Consider the following 14,644-nt stretch of genomic DNA (forward strand, 5'->3'; position numbering starts at 1 on the left):
TTGTTGACCGAATGCAGGCAATAAACCGAGTGATTGTGAAACCTTGTGTCGTGCGTGAAAGAGGGTCGTCACATACGGCAAACCAAAAAGGCGGCCGCACAGCACATGTCTTAACAGCAGGGTTACTTGAACTGGATGACTTTCAATGACTTGGATGACTCCAATAGCAAATATGCTCATAAAAGACAAAACAAACTCAATAGGAAGTAAATGATGACTCCCAACACGCGGTAAGCTTTCTCTCCTGGCTTTGATCTTCGGCAAAACGAACATCAAATGCGACAGAAACAAAGTGAAAATAAATCCAAACATCATTTTTGCCGTTCCGTGGATTCTGTTACTCCCCAAGCCTGCACAAAATGGAGTCATTTGATTCCTATTTAGTTTCTTTTGTCTTTTCTGAGCATATTTGGTCTTGGAGTCATCCAAAAGTCACTGAAAGTCATCCAGTTCAAGTAAACCTCCCCAACCCTGCTTAACAGATGAAGGCAGTACCAACATTTTTAACAGCAATGCAACAAAAACACGGATTTTGTGAGAATTAAAAAAAAAAAAAAACAATGAAATCAAATTTCAACTCTGTTGCACCAGCAGGTGGCACTGTTGGACTCGTCATTGCAGGACACTTAAACACAAACTAGACAAAACTATTTCAGCAAGAATTTCAACTGAACGAAAGTGATTAATACACCCGTTACTGCTTTTTCCTTTTAGCTTTTTATAATTTCATTTTTGACATATATTGCCTTAACATAGTCGTTCACCGGACGAATCGAGTTATTTTGTCGCTGACCTATCTCGTCTTCTATGTGTTTTCTGTTGCTGCGTTCCCGAAAAGACGACAACTGAATTTTCCAACCTCCAACCAGGAGAAAGGCTATGTAACCCAACTTTGCACCTGGAACCTCCCACCTCGAGTGTCTTTCTTATCATATTTCCCCAGTTGGGGGTTTAAAACCCCTGACATCCTACATTCTTGAGACGCTTTTCGGTCGAATCTGGTAGGATCTCCCGAAACACCCATTTTCGTGAACGCATCATGCGATCTGTGCCACTTGTACCCACAATCCATTGCGGCGGGGTTGAGAAGGAGAAGGTGTCATGGCTGCCGAAAAAGAAAATGTGGAGAAAGTCCTCTAGTCGACTTCAAACGACGTCAACTCGACTCAAGTATCACTTTGTGGTCCCTTTTACTGCCGAGTTGGAGTTTTTTCGTTGAAAGACGGATAAAATGCGCTCCAGTGAGGAAGGAGCGCGACGAGAGGACACTTTTTCCAAGAAGCTCGGGGAAGGTTGGACATTTTTTTTGCTTCTGCTACAATAACAATGCTTTCCAAAATTTTGCAAAAGAAAGAATAGTGTTTTTTCATTCAAATACAACTTTTTTGAGCCTTTTACAGTAAACGACTCGTTTTTCACCTCGAGCAAATACTAAAAGTGCAGGAAATGAAATTAAGTTTACAGGGATGTGATTTTTCCACTAATTCGCGGAATTCTGCTTTTTTTACTCCAAAAATAAGATTTTAAAATTTCCGATTTTTAATTGGTAAAAAATCCGATTTCGTCTCGACAGCATTCCATTTTTGTGTTTCCGTAACTGAAATGAAACGTACTTGCGATTGGTTGAAGTCTCCGTGTTGACCAATAAACGCGCTTGTTATAAAGGCGTAGGAGTACGCCATTGTTCATTTCTCACACGTTTTTGCCGAGTGTTTAAAGAAAGATGTCCGAGATCGAACGCAAAGATGCTCCGCGAGGTAAAGAAATTGATAAGATCGTAAAAAACAAGTTTCGATCGGACTGGTTAGAGAAGGAATTATCTACAAATGTCGGTGACCCCGACGTGATCCAATGTAGTGAGCAGAGACGGGAGTCGTAGGCGGAGTGTCAAACAAAGGTGCCAACGAAAGCTGTTTTAATGACATTTAAACTGGCAATAACAAAACAAACACGAGAGTGGCTAGAACCGGCCGAATTAAGAGTCCCCCCTAGGAACTCGCTAACTCAACAATGGTTCCGTGGGTGAATCATGTACAACCCAGTACTTTCATTTATAAATAACATCTTCTGCTAAAACAAAGACATTTGTGGTATGTTCTAGTATGAGTTACTTTTCATTTGGTCATGATACAATTATTTTCTTCATGAAATTTGAACTCTTCAACATGATTTATGTGTTAACTTAGTAATCACATGAGTTAGATATGATGATATTCTCAGTGATAGTTTTTAAAAGCAAAGGCAGTCCAAAGTTTTTTAATATGACTGATTTTGAGTTGACTTCAACTGTCATTTTATATGGGATAGTTCAAAATACATTGAAAATTGATGCTGTTGTTTTGTCTATTTCTTTGTCATCTGAGTGCATTGAAAGTACTTAAAAACACGGAAAACCCATGAGCTCCGGGGGGGGCTTCGCCCCACTTGTCCCCCCACCAAGGCACTGCCCTGGACCTAGCTGGGTGCCCGCGGCCCCCAGACCCCCGCCTAATTTTCAGATAATTTCACTTTGGTCAAATTACATCCCTGTTCCTTGCCCTCTTGTAGCTTTCAGATCAGGGGTATGTGAGTTTCGTCACAAATAAATGCGGTTTGACTTGTGTTTTTCAGACATCGGTGAAGACCATCTTCCTACTGCATGGCAGGAACCAGAGTGTCCAGGAACTGTTTACAAGATACTCCAAATTGTGTTGAACAGAGCAGGTTGGTCGTTTTACTTTCGGCAACGTCCTTATTCCGGAGGGAACGTCGTTGGGCGTAGCCCCAAAAAATACGCAGCGAGGAGATATGGCAAAAAGGGAAGGCTCCTTATGGCATTGCTCTAAACAACTCGTCATGGTTGCCCGCCCCCGGGTCAAGACTTCCGCCAGATGTCTACAGACAATAAGATATTGTCATCTCCAAAACTGCTTCAAGTTCATTTCAGGTTCAACTTTCCATATCCTTTTCTTTCCCCTTGACCGAATTGTCGAGAAATTGACGTCGACGCGTAGGGATGCGCAAACCGAAGCGGACATTCTGTCACGTGGTCACCGTGGCGACGTTTACTTTCAAAACCAGGCACCGCTTGGGTATTTTTACCTTGTGTATTTTCACACCCTGAGGGCGCTGTCTCCCAAGTTGGTTTTAGATGACGGCAATCAAACGAGAGGCGCCCGAAAGTCGTCGAGGATGATTTTGGGGGGAAGATCACCAAAACCTCTGATATTACCCCCCAAAAGTTTTGAGTAATGATGCTCGGACCTGTGACCTCCCGTTCCGGGGAGCGGGCACCCAACCCTCAGGCCACCGAGCCGGTCTACCTCCGTTGCTTCCAAAAGCGACAATTTGAAGAAAATCGGAGACTTTTATGGGCGCGAAAATCCGGTATTTAGGGTTTATACCGAGTGAGGGCGGTAAGTAGGGCTGCACGATGAAGCGAAATCCGATCCGTACGGCGACGTGACCCGCCAAACGCAACGGTGCAGGTTTTCGGCCTGTCGGGTTCAAACCTTTTGTGGAACGATGCACGAGTGAGCTCATGGGTCTTAAGTTCTTTGACTCTTTAGGAATCAAGTTTCTTGAGTTCATCATGATTTCTTGATTATTTCCTAACCTGAATGCTTGATCATTAAATTGTACCTCTTGTCGTAGTAGCATACTCTACAGAGAGGATAGTCTTTTTTAATTTTTCCGGCGCTTTAAAGCGTAACACTCCGTACTTGTATCATGTCACACTGCGCGTACTTGACGTAAAGGTTGGCGCCCACACACCACCATACAGAATAATCGACGGATTAAGGAAACAAATGTCCGATCCCATTCCTCCCACTTGGCCCCGAGAACCCTCCAGTGAGTAAATGACAACCTAGTTATTAGTATCTTAATGCCATTTTACCAGGTATAGGGGGGGTCTTTAAAGTCTGACACGATGAAAAGTAAAACAAGAACAGTCCACCTGACCCTTAAGCTGACATATCGTTACCAAACCTTCCCTGTAGGACCCAAACTCATGAACGGAGTAGTAGAAGGGAAGTGGAGAATGTGGAAATGGAATGGAAGTGATTTAAAGAAGCAGTGTTGATTAGTGCGAAAGAATTGTGCGGAATGAGCAAAGTTGTTCGAGGTGTTAGGAAAGGAAGTGAATGGTGGAATGATGAGGTATCAGGGCCTGTGACATAGAAGAGACGTACCTTTGAGGAGAGGCTGCAAGATAAGAGTGCCGTGAAGTGAAGAAAAGGTTGGTAAAAGCGGCAGTGGAAGCAGTGAAAAGGAAAGCAAATGATGAATGGTGTCGAAAGATAGGAGTGAACTTTGAGCAAAGGAGAAAAGTGACCTATCATTTGAGATGCATGTAAAGCAAATTACTAGAACTGCCTTCTTCCATCTTCGCAACATTGCTAAAATCCGTTCAATACTGTCTCAGTCTGATGCGGAAACAATAATTCATGCATTTGTTACCTCCCGTCTCGACTACTGTAATGCACTACTTTCCGGTCTCCCGAAGTCCAGAATCAAGTCTCTTCAACTAGTACAAAATGCCGCAGCGAGGCTTTTAACTAGGACAAAAAAGTACGATCACATAACACCGATTTTGGCTAACCTGCATTGGCTACCAGTTAGCCAAAGATGTGACTTCAAAGTTCTCTTAGTACTGTACAAAATCATACATGGACTTGCTCCCTCTTATCTTTCAGATCTGAGAGTGCCGGTCTTCTGGTGACCCCGAGAGCAAAGAAGTCTTCTGCTGGTTCAAGAGCGTTCTCCATCCGGGCACCGGTGCTGTGGAATGCTCTTCCCCCTGAGATCCGATCTGCAACCTCAGTGGAAATGTTTAAATCTAAACTTAAAACTCACCTCTACTCTATTGCATACGAATAACCTACTCCTCTTGTCGGTTGAAAATAGTCTGTGTAATATAGTGTAACAATCTGTGAAGCCCTTTGAGACTCTTCGTGATTTAGGGCTATACAAAAATAAATGACTTGACTTGACTTGACTTGTTCTGGAAAGAAGTGAAAAGAGTAAGAAACGATGAGTGTGGAAAGGAAGAGAAAGTGAAAGATAAGGATGGTAGATTGCTGGTTGGCAGTCAGGACTGGATGAGTATTTTTAGGAGTGGAGGACGGGAGAGAAGTGAGAGTCCAGGCGATCGACGTTATGGAGAGAATGCCCGTGTTGGGTGATTGAATTGTGAAGCCTGTCAACATGGGAGGTGCAAGAGGCAGTGAAAGAAATGAAAGGGGGGGAAGGCACCTGGGTTGGATGGCTGTACTGCTGCATGCTTGAAGAAAGGTGGCACGGACATGATTGACTGGTCAGTAGGCTTGTTGAATGTATGCTTTTTAAGTGGTGTGGTTCCTGTTGATTGGTGGAGTGCATGTGTGGTGCCATTTTATAAGGGCAAAGGTGATAAGTATGAATGTTGCACTTTGAGAGGTATCGGTTTGTTGTCTGTGCCGGGTAAGCTGTATGGAAGAGTCTTGATTAAGAGAGCGAGAGAAAGAACGAATGAGGTGGTGATGGAGGAGCAGAGTGGTTTCAGGAAAAAAAGAGGATGTGTGGATCAGGTGTTGGCAGTACGACGGGCGTGTGAGAGATATTTTGCAAAAGGGTAAGAATGTTTATTTGGCTTTCATGGACTTGGAAAAGGCGTAGGACAGAGTTGATGGAGAGGCGTTGTGGCAGGTGATGGTAATGTACGGAGTAAAAAAAAAAAGTTGTTGGAAGCATTGAACAGTTTATATGAACAGCAGAGCATGTGTAAGAGTAGGGAGTGAGACAAGTGAGTGGTTCCCTGTGTTGACTGGTGTGAGACAGGGGTATGTGATGTCACCATGGTTGTTTAATGTGTACATGGATGGCGTGGTGAGAGTATTTGGCAGAGGTGTAGAGATGATGGATAACAGTCTAACAGTGTGGCGGCAGGCAAGTCAGATGCTGTTTGCAGATGACAGAGCGCTCGTGGCTGATGCTGAGGAATCATTGAGAAGGTTTGGAAGAGTATGTGATAAGCGTAAGTGATGCGTCAAAGTCGGGAAGAGTAAGGCGGATCAGGTGTTCACGTGATGGAGTGGGCATGGCGTTAGAAATAAGGTCGTATGGACAGGAGCTGGAAGAAGTGGAAAGCTTTAGGTACTTGGGTTGTGATGCGGCTGCAGTTGGTGGAATGGAGTGCGAGGTATCGCACGAGTGAATTGGGGAAGCCAAGGTTTTGGGTGCTCTGAGGAGTCGTGGCCGCTTTGTCGTGTCCCGTTTCATCTGGAGAGACGAAAGCATGACAAACTTGGGTGCCGAGGTGCCTAACTTGTTTGGGTGTTTGGGCATTTGGGTCGTTCATGGTCTGAAATTCTTTGTGTGAGTTTTTTTTTCTCCATTTTTTCCCTCTTTTTAAATATCTGTTATTGTATGTGTGGCTGTCGGAGCCTTTTATTGGCCAGCATCACATCTGATTTAGAATTAAGAATTGATAGAATAGAATTTACAGAATGCCGACCTGCCCTCCGCGTCAAGAATCGATTTGGTCTCACGTGTTAGCATCATGTTGTAAATAAAACGGGACGCGCGGAATCGTGCGCAGTAAACACGCGCAATGACATATATCCATAACGTTATCGTGACTATGCCGCTTCAGCGACCGGCGTTTTGTCCGTGTGGATGTGAAAGCACGACTCCTTTAAGATAAAAACGGGGCTAAACCGCGATCTTCCGAACAAATTAAGGTACTCGGCGGTTTGGAGTGCCAAGAGTCGTTTGTGGCTTTTTTGGTCGATTTGTGCTCTGTGTAAAGTAGCCATTTGGCAATGTTCATGTTTTGAGGCAACGATAAGGTTTTCCGTTGCGTTTATGTCCAAGACATCTGGATGTATTTTGTTTCAAAAACATGCATAGTTGTGAAAAAGGACTTAGATTTGTGCGGTTCCTTTCCAGCCATGTTTGTTGATATTGAAAATTCGACTTCTGGGAAGTTGCTTTGTTCCAAGTCGGCTCCTGACCTCCTTCCATCCGAAGTGGTTCTTTTGGGGGTCGAAGGGGACTTCTCCCTCGGACTTGAGAGTATTGGGACACGTTACACTTGCACATGCACGCGCAAAAGCCATTGACGAGGAAAAATAGCGAGGGAAAGTGGGAAGAATGGGACGCAGCAAACAATCTGAACAAAGCCACTCTTGGCATCTAGTGAAGATTTCATTCCCAGAGGCCTAATACTCACTGTTCAGCAGCGCCTAAGCCTTTATAATTTTTTCACGTTTTGGCACTCGGGGACAATGCTTCTAAGGAGTTGAGGGCAATACAAATAAATGTGACTTGTGTCTTGCAGACGTCGGCCGAGAATATCTTGCTACTGCGCGGCAGGAACCAGAGTTGCCTGCCGTTAAAATTGAGGAGGATCTGAAGCCTTATCACATGAAGCAAGAGACGGAAGATGGGGAGCCTGTTGAGGAGGACAATTATTCAGTCTTGCGAGTGACCGGGGTCCGTTCAATCACCGAAGATCAAGGTCAACCTGAAGATCAAGGTCAACTTGAAGATCAAGGTCGGCAGGAGCTTCTAAGCATCAGCTCCCGTCAACACTTGGAAACGGATGAAGACGACAACACGTCCCGCTCCGCAAACGCTGAAGGCGGTAACACATGTTCCCAGTGCGGAAAAACGTTTCGAAGCAAGTCTTATATGAAGTTGCACATGAAATTCCACGATGGCGAGAAGCCTTTTTCTTGCTCAGTTTGTGGTCAGAGATTTACTACAAATGAGAGCGTAAAAATACACACCAGAAACCACACTGGCGAGAAGCCTTTTTCCTGCTCAATTTGTGGTAAAAAATTCACTAACAGTGGGCACTTAAAAATACACACCAGAACCCACACTGGCGAGAAGCCTTTTGCTTGTTCAGTTTGCGGTCAGAAATTCACCCGAAATGGATACTTGAAAATACACACATTAACCCACACTGGCGAGAAGCCTTTTTCTTGCTCAGTTTGCGGTAAAAGATTCACCGAAAGTCGTCTGTTAAAAAGACACACATTAACCCACACTGGCGAGAAGCCTTTTGCTTGTTCAGTTTGCGGTCAGAAATTCACCCGAAATGGATACTTGAAAATACACACATTAACCCACACTGGGGACAAGCCTTTTTCTTGTTCAGTTTGTGGTCAAAGATTCAATAACAGTGGGAACTTAAAAATACACACTAGAACCCACACTGGCGAGAAGCCTTTTTCCTGCTCAATTTGTGGTAAAAAATTCACTCAAAATGGGAGCTTAAAAATGCACACCAGAACCCACACTGGGGAGAAGCCATTTTCTTGTTCAGTTTGCGGTCGACAATTCACCCGAAATGGACACTTGAAATCACACCAACTAATACACGGTGGTGAGAAGCCTTTTTCTTGTTCAGTTTGTGGTAAACGATTTGCCCAGAGTGGGGACTTGAAATCACACCAACTAATACACGGTGGTGAGAAGCCTTTTTCTTGTTCAATCTGCGGTCAACGATTCACTTCAAGTGGGAACTTAAAAATACACACTAGAACCCACACTGGCGAGAAGCCTTTTTCTTGTTCAGTTTGTGGTCAAAGATTCATTAACAGTGGGAACTTAAAAATACACACTAGAACCCACACTGGCGAGAAGCCTTTTTCTTGCTCAATCTGCGGTCAACGATTCACTTCAAGTGGGAACTTAAAAATACACACTAGAACCCACACTGGCGAGAAGCCTTTTTCTTGTTCAGTTTGCGATCAACGATTCACTTCAAGTGGGAACTTAAAAATACACACTAGAACCCACACTGGCGAGAAGCCTTTTTCTTGATCAGTTTGTGGTCAAAGATTCATTAACAGTGGGAACTTAAAATTACACACTAGAACCCACACTGGCGAGAAGCCTGTTTCCTGCTCAATTTGCGGTCAAGGATTCACCCGGAATGGGGACTTAAAAATACACACTAGAACCCACACTGGCGAAAAGCCTTTTTCCTGCTCAGTTTGTGATAAAAGATTCACTAACAGCGGGCACTTAAAAATACACACCAGAACCCACACTGGCAAAAAGCTTTTTGCCTGCTCAGTTTGTGGTCAAATATTCACCCAGCGTTGGAACTTAAAAATACATTCCATAACCCACACTGGCGAGAAGCCTTTTTCTTGTTCAGTGTGCGGCCGGACATTCACACGGAATGAGAGCTTAAAATTACACCAATTAACCCACACAGGCGAGAAGCCTTTCGCCTGCTCAGTTTGCGGTCAGACTTTTACTGTGAGTGGAAACTTAAAGCGACATATTAGAACCCACACTGGAGAGAAGCCTTTCGCATGCTCAATTTGTGGTAAAAGATACACAGAAAATGGGAGTTTAACAAATCATATTAGAACCCACACTGGTGTTAAGCCTTTTTCCTGCTCCGTTTGCAGTCAAAGATTCACTAAAAGTGGAAGCTTAAAGAAACACATTAGATCCCACACAGGCGAAAAGCCTTTCTCTTGCTCAGTTTGTGGTAGAGGATTTATCATGCGTTGGCTCCTCATACAACACATACGAATCCACACTGGCGAAAAGCCTTTTTCCTGCTCAATTTGCAATAAAAGATTCTCCCAGAAAGGAAGCTTGAAGTTACACCAAAAAAACCACACTGGCGAGAAGCCTTTTTCATGCTCGGTTTGTGGAAAAAGATTCAACCAGCGTGGGGACTTAAAAACACACATTAGAACGCACACTGGCGAGAAGCCTTTTTCTTGCTCAGTTTGCGGTCAAAGATTCACCAACAGTAGGAGCTTAAAAAACCACATTAGAACCCACACTGGCGAGAAGCCTTTTTCCTGCTCAATTTGTGGTAAAAAATTCACCCTGAATGGGCACTTAAAAATACACACAAGAACCCACACTGGCGAGAAGCCTTTTTCCTGCTCAATTTGTGGTAAAAAATTCACCCTGAATGGGCACTTAAAAATACACACAAGAACCCACACTGGCGAGAAGCCTTTTTCCTGCTCAATTTGTGGTAAAAAATTCACCCTGAATGGGCACTTAAAAATACACACAAGAACCCACACTGGCGAGAAGCCTTTTTCCTGCTCAATTTGCGGTCAAAGATTCACTACAAGTCAGAAATTAAAAAGACACACATTAACCCACACTGAAGAGAAGCCTTTGACCTGTTGACATTGTGGTGAAAAACAAAATATCTATATTGTCAAGTCATTTTTTATTTGTGACGCCCTTAATCACAAGAGTCTCAAAGGGCTTCCCAGGTTATTACACGGACATTTTTTCAGACTATTATTGGACATTAGAAATGACACACAAGAACCCACACTGGCGAGAAGATTTTTGCCTGCTCAGTTTGTGGTCAAAAATCACTAAGAGTAGTAAAACATTCAATTGGTTAAGTATCCTACAGGTCGTCTATAGGAACATAACGGCCACAAAACCATTTGCCCTCACCTTTTTTCAACCACTGACTGGTACCACGTCAAAAAAGCCACATTCATTCATTCACAGGAAATGATTAGACTCTCCAGTTGTATCATAAAGATTTGTGACCCCAAAGTCTTCATACGGATTCAAAAGATTCATGATTTGCATATGCGTCATGTTTCTTGATAGATGATCTATTTCCTCGTGTGCCCGCATACAATTTTGCCTGTTATTAACAAGTATCATTATTATAACAATAAAATGGCCGACCTAGGTCCCCAGGGTTGGGGCCTGTTCTCACCAGAGCCCCAAAGCTTGGAGAGCTTGTGGTTCTCTCCGTCCCTGTCGTTCGGATGAGAACAATCCCTGTGATGTCCACCGCCAAAAGAGATAGGAAGCTTTATTTCTTCATCTTCCTGCTTGGCCGTGTGCTGCTTCTCACACACTCCTCCCCTGAGTGTCTTTTTTGTTCTCAAAAGTACACAAAAATGGTTATTGCAGCACCCTCTTTGGTGTTTTGGGCAAATATCCCATGTTGGCAGGCTATGAAAACAATCCCTGATCATTGAAATGAGTGTCTTATCTTCAAACCGGGTTCATTGATCGGTACTGTTAACCTGTTGCATCATTCTTCCACCTTTCTCCTCGCTCACACTGAATGCTTGTGTCAACAATGTGCTTTATTCTTTCGTTTGATTCCATTTTCTTTGTCCTGTGAATAAAACGTAGTTTCATGAAATCAAACTGTCTGCATTATTTTTGGGTCGATGTTATTTTTCTTCTGGTCCGATCAATCATTATCCACATCAACGAACTCCAAAATCGATCATTTAAAGTTGTATTTAAAGTTGCATCCTTCATGATAAATGCTAGACGCGGGCTATTTCAAACGAATTTGTGTCGGAAACCGAGAGCACCGCCTACTGACCGAATTGGTAACCACCAACTTAGATTCCGAACCAAATAAATATAATTGAAAGCCATAGGGTAATGTTTTGTTATTATGGCCATGAAAGAGTCTGAAATCACGTTACTTTTGCCAGAATTGAAATTTAACTCTGTGTTAAGTCAAGATAAAACAGAAAAGGGACTTGGATTATCATGGACCAAAGTAAAGTTCTCACTGGAAAGCCATATGAACATAAGGAACATGAGGCTTTTATTCCAGTTGCTGCCATGAGCGACTCAACATACGCGCACCATGTGGTCAGCACCTCCGCTGGTTTTCAACATCGTTGGCAGCGCGCTGGAGACTGCCGACAAAAACGGGACATCGCTCAACACGCCGCACCTCGTGGAGTGGTTTCATCGAAACACGTTGCATCAACGTTTCATGCTACATTACTTTACTTTAAATGAGTGTTTTTTTATATATACTTCATTGAGCACAACTTATATACATTTACTGGACTGTCTCAGAAAATTAGAATATTGTGATAAAGTTCTTTATTTTGTGTAATGCAATTAAAAAAACAAATGTCATACATTCTGGATTCATTACACATCAACTGAACTATTTCAAGCCTTTTATTATTTGAATATTGCTGAATTTGGCTTACAGCTTGAGAAAACTCAAAAATCCTATCTCAAAATATTAGAATACTTCCTCAGACCAAGTAAAAAAATAATTTTATAACAGCAAAACTAAATCAAACATTTGAAAATGTCCATTGATTCACTCGCTACTCGGTTGGGAATCCTTTTGCACGGATTACTGCATCAATCCGGCGTGGCATTGAGGGCAATCAGCCTGTGGCATTGCTGAGGTGTTATTGATGCCCGGGATGCTTCGATAGCGGCCTTCAGCTCATTTGCATTTGTAGGTCTGGTGTCTTTCATCTTCTTCTTAACTATACCCCACACATTCTCGATGGGGTTCAGGTCAGGGGAATGAGCAGGCCAATCAAGGACAGTGATGCTGTGGTCAGTGCACCAGTTACTGGTGGTTTTGGCACTGTGGGCTGGTGCCAGATCATGCTGGAAAATGAAATCCTCATCTCCATAGAGCTTTTCAGCAGATGGAAGCATGTCATGCTCTAAAATCTCTTGGTACACAGTTGCATTTACTCTGGACTTGATGAAACACAGTGGACCAACACCAGCAGCTGACATGGCTCCCCAAACCATCGCTGACTGTGGGAACTTCACACTGGATTTCAAGCAACTTGGATTTTGCTCCTCTCCAGCCTTTCTCCAGACTCTGGCGCCTCGACTTCCAAAGGAAATGCAAAACTTGCTTTCGTCTGAAAAGAGGACTTTGGAGCACTCTGCAACTGTCCAGTGCTTCTTCTCCATAGCCCAAGTCAGACGCTTCTGCCGTTGTCTTGAGTTCAGAAGTGGCTTGACCATGGGAATACGGCTATTATAGCCCATTTCCCGGACACGTCTGTGAACTGTGGCTTTTGATACTGTTGTGGCAAATAGACTTGCATTTGTGCATACACTGACGTCAGTGGAAAAAACTGAGTGCGGAAAGTTCTTGGCAGACGGTTCGCGGGTCTCTGTAAACACTGATGTCAGATTGTTTGGACCAGCCATCTCCTTGTCTTCGTGTCTCCTTATAAGGAAACAGGAGGATGGCTTCTCCAAACAAAACGGGAAAAACAAAATTCCTTTAAGCAGTACGTGTCAAGTCAAGTCAAGTCAAGTCATTTATTTTTGTATAGCCCTAAATCACGAAGAGTCTCAAAGGGCTTCACAGATTGTTACACTATATTACACAGACTATTGTCAACCGACAAGAGGAGTAGGTTATTCGTATGCAATAGAGTAGAGGTGAGTTTTAAGTTTAGATTTAAACATTTCCACTGAGGTTGCAGATCGGATCTCAGGGGGAAGAGCATTCCACAGCACCGGTGCCCGGATGGAGAACGCTCTCGAACCAGCAGAAGACTTCTTTGCTCTCGGGATCACCAGAAGACCGGCACTCTCAGATCGCAGGCTTCGGACCGGGACATAGCGGCAGATCAGATCTGAAAGATAAGAGGGAGCAAGTCCATGTATGATTTTGTACAGTACTAAGAGAACTTTGAAGTCACATCTTTGGCTAACTGGGAGCCAATGCAGGTTAGCCAAAATCGGTGTTATGTGATCGTACTTTTTTGTCCTAGTTAAAAGCCTCGCTGCGGCATTTTGTACTAGCTGAAGAGACTTGATTCTGGACTTCGGGAGACCGGAAAGTAGTGCATTACAGTAGTCGAGACGGGAGGTAACAAATGCATGAATTATTGTTTCCGCATCAGACTGAGACAGTATTGAACGGATTTTAGCAATGTTGCGAAGATGGAAGAAGGCAGTTCTAGTAATTTGCTTTACATGCATCTCAAATGATAGATCAGGGTCAAATATGACACCTAAATTTTTAACTGAGTCACTCTGTGTGATGTGACATTTGTCAAGGTTCACAGCAGTTTTTGAGAAGAAGTCACGGCATTTAGAAGGACCAATGACTAACATTTCGGTCTTTTCAGGGTTAAGACGCAAGAAATTGAGTGACATCCACTCTTTTATCTCAGTGAGACAGGCCTCCAAATTTCCACAGTTTAGTGTGGAAGATTCCTCCAACGGAAGATATAGTTGAGTGTCGTCTGCGTAGCAGTGGAAGCTGATATTGTACTTGCGGATAATATCACCTAATGGAAGCATGTAAATGTTGAAAAGTAGGGGGCCGAGCACAGAACCCTGCGGAACACCGCAGGTAACATTAAAGGGCTCAGATGTCGTTTCACCATATTTCACACAGTGCGTCCTATCTGAGAGGTAGGATCTGAACCACGAGAGGACGGTTCCTGAGAGACCAATCCATTTTTCCAACCGTTCTAGTAGGATATTGTGGCGCACTGTGTCAAAAGCAGCACTAAGATCCAGCAGCAGCAAAAGTGATGAAGCGCCAGAATCCATTGACATTAGGAGATCATTTGTTACCTTGATCAGCGCCGTCTCAGTAGAGTGGTTAGCCCTGAATCCTGATTGCATCGATTCAAAAAGGTTGTTCTCAGATATGAAAGCATTCAGCTGCTGTGCCACTACTCTTTCGAGTACTTTAGAGAGGAAAGGTAGGTTTGACACAGGTCTGTAATTACTTAAGATTTCTGGATCAAGGTTGGGTCGTTTTAGTGTGGGTTTAATAACGGCGGACTTAAAAGCTGCTGGAACTACACCTGAGGAGAGTGATGTATTTATAATATTTAGAACTGAAGGCCCAATGACGCTAAAAAGACTTTTAATAAGTGAACCTGGGAGCGGGTCG

The 14,644-nt window shown here is 43.5% G+C and overlaps 3 protein-coding genes across 3 annotated transcripts in view; 1 reads left to right on the forward strand and 2 right to left on the reverse strand.

Annotated features, from left to right (window-relative positions):
• LOC148368215 (uncharacterized) overlaps positions 1–14,644 on the reverse strand; it is a 359,448-nt gene that overhangs the window by 321,811 nt on the left and 22,993 nt on the right. The gene's annotated exons all lie outside the window — the stretch shown is intronic.
• LOC148368220 (uncharacterized) overlaps positions 1–14,644 on the reverse strand; it is a 306,344-nt gene that overhangs the window by 253,915 nt on the left and 37,785 nt on the right. The window lies entirely within an intron of this gene.
• Positions 7,047–11,133, forward strand: LOC148368231 (uncharacterized). The gene has a single exon (XM_088330233.1). It carries the CDS (start codon positions 7,387–7,389, stop codon positions 8,791–8,793), a length of 1,407 nt encoding a protein of 468 aa, XP_088186359.1. The 5' UTR covers positions 7,047–7,386; the 3' UTR covers positions 8,794–11,133.

The sequence above is a fragment of the Urocampus carinirostris genome, chromosome 3 (genome assembly GCF_059441175.1).
Source record: "Urocampus carinirostris isolate Australia breed hairy pipefish chromosome 3, RoL_Ucar_1.0, whole genome shotgun sequence".
In the NCBI taxonomy this organism is placed as follows: Eukaryota; Metazoa; Chordata; class Actinopteri; order Syngnathiformes; family Syngnathidae; genus Urocampus; species Urocampus carinirostris.

Bases quoted from the DNA above. Each gene is read 5' to 3' on its own strand.
- LOC148368231 (XM_088330233.1), top strand. From the start codon at position 7,387: ATGAAGCAAGAGACGGAAGATGGGGAGCCTGTTGAGGAGGACAATTAT.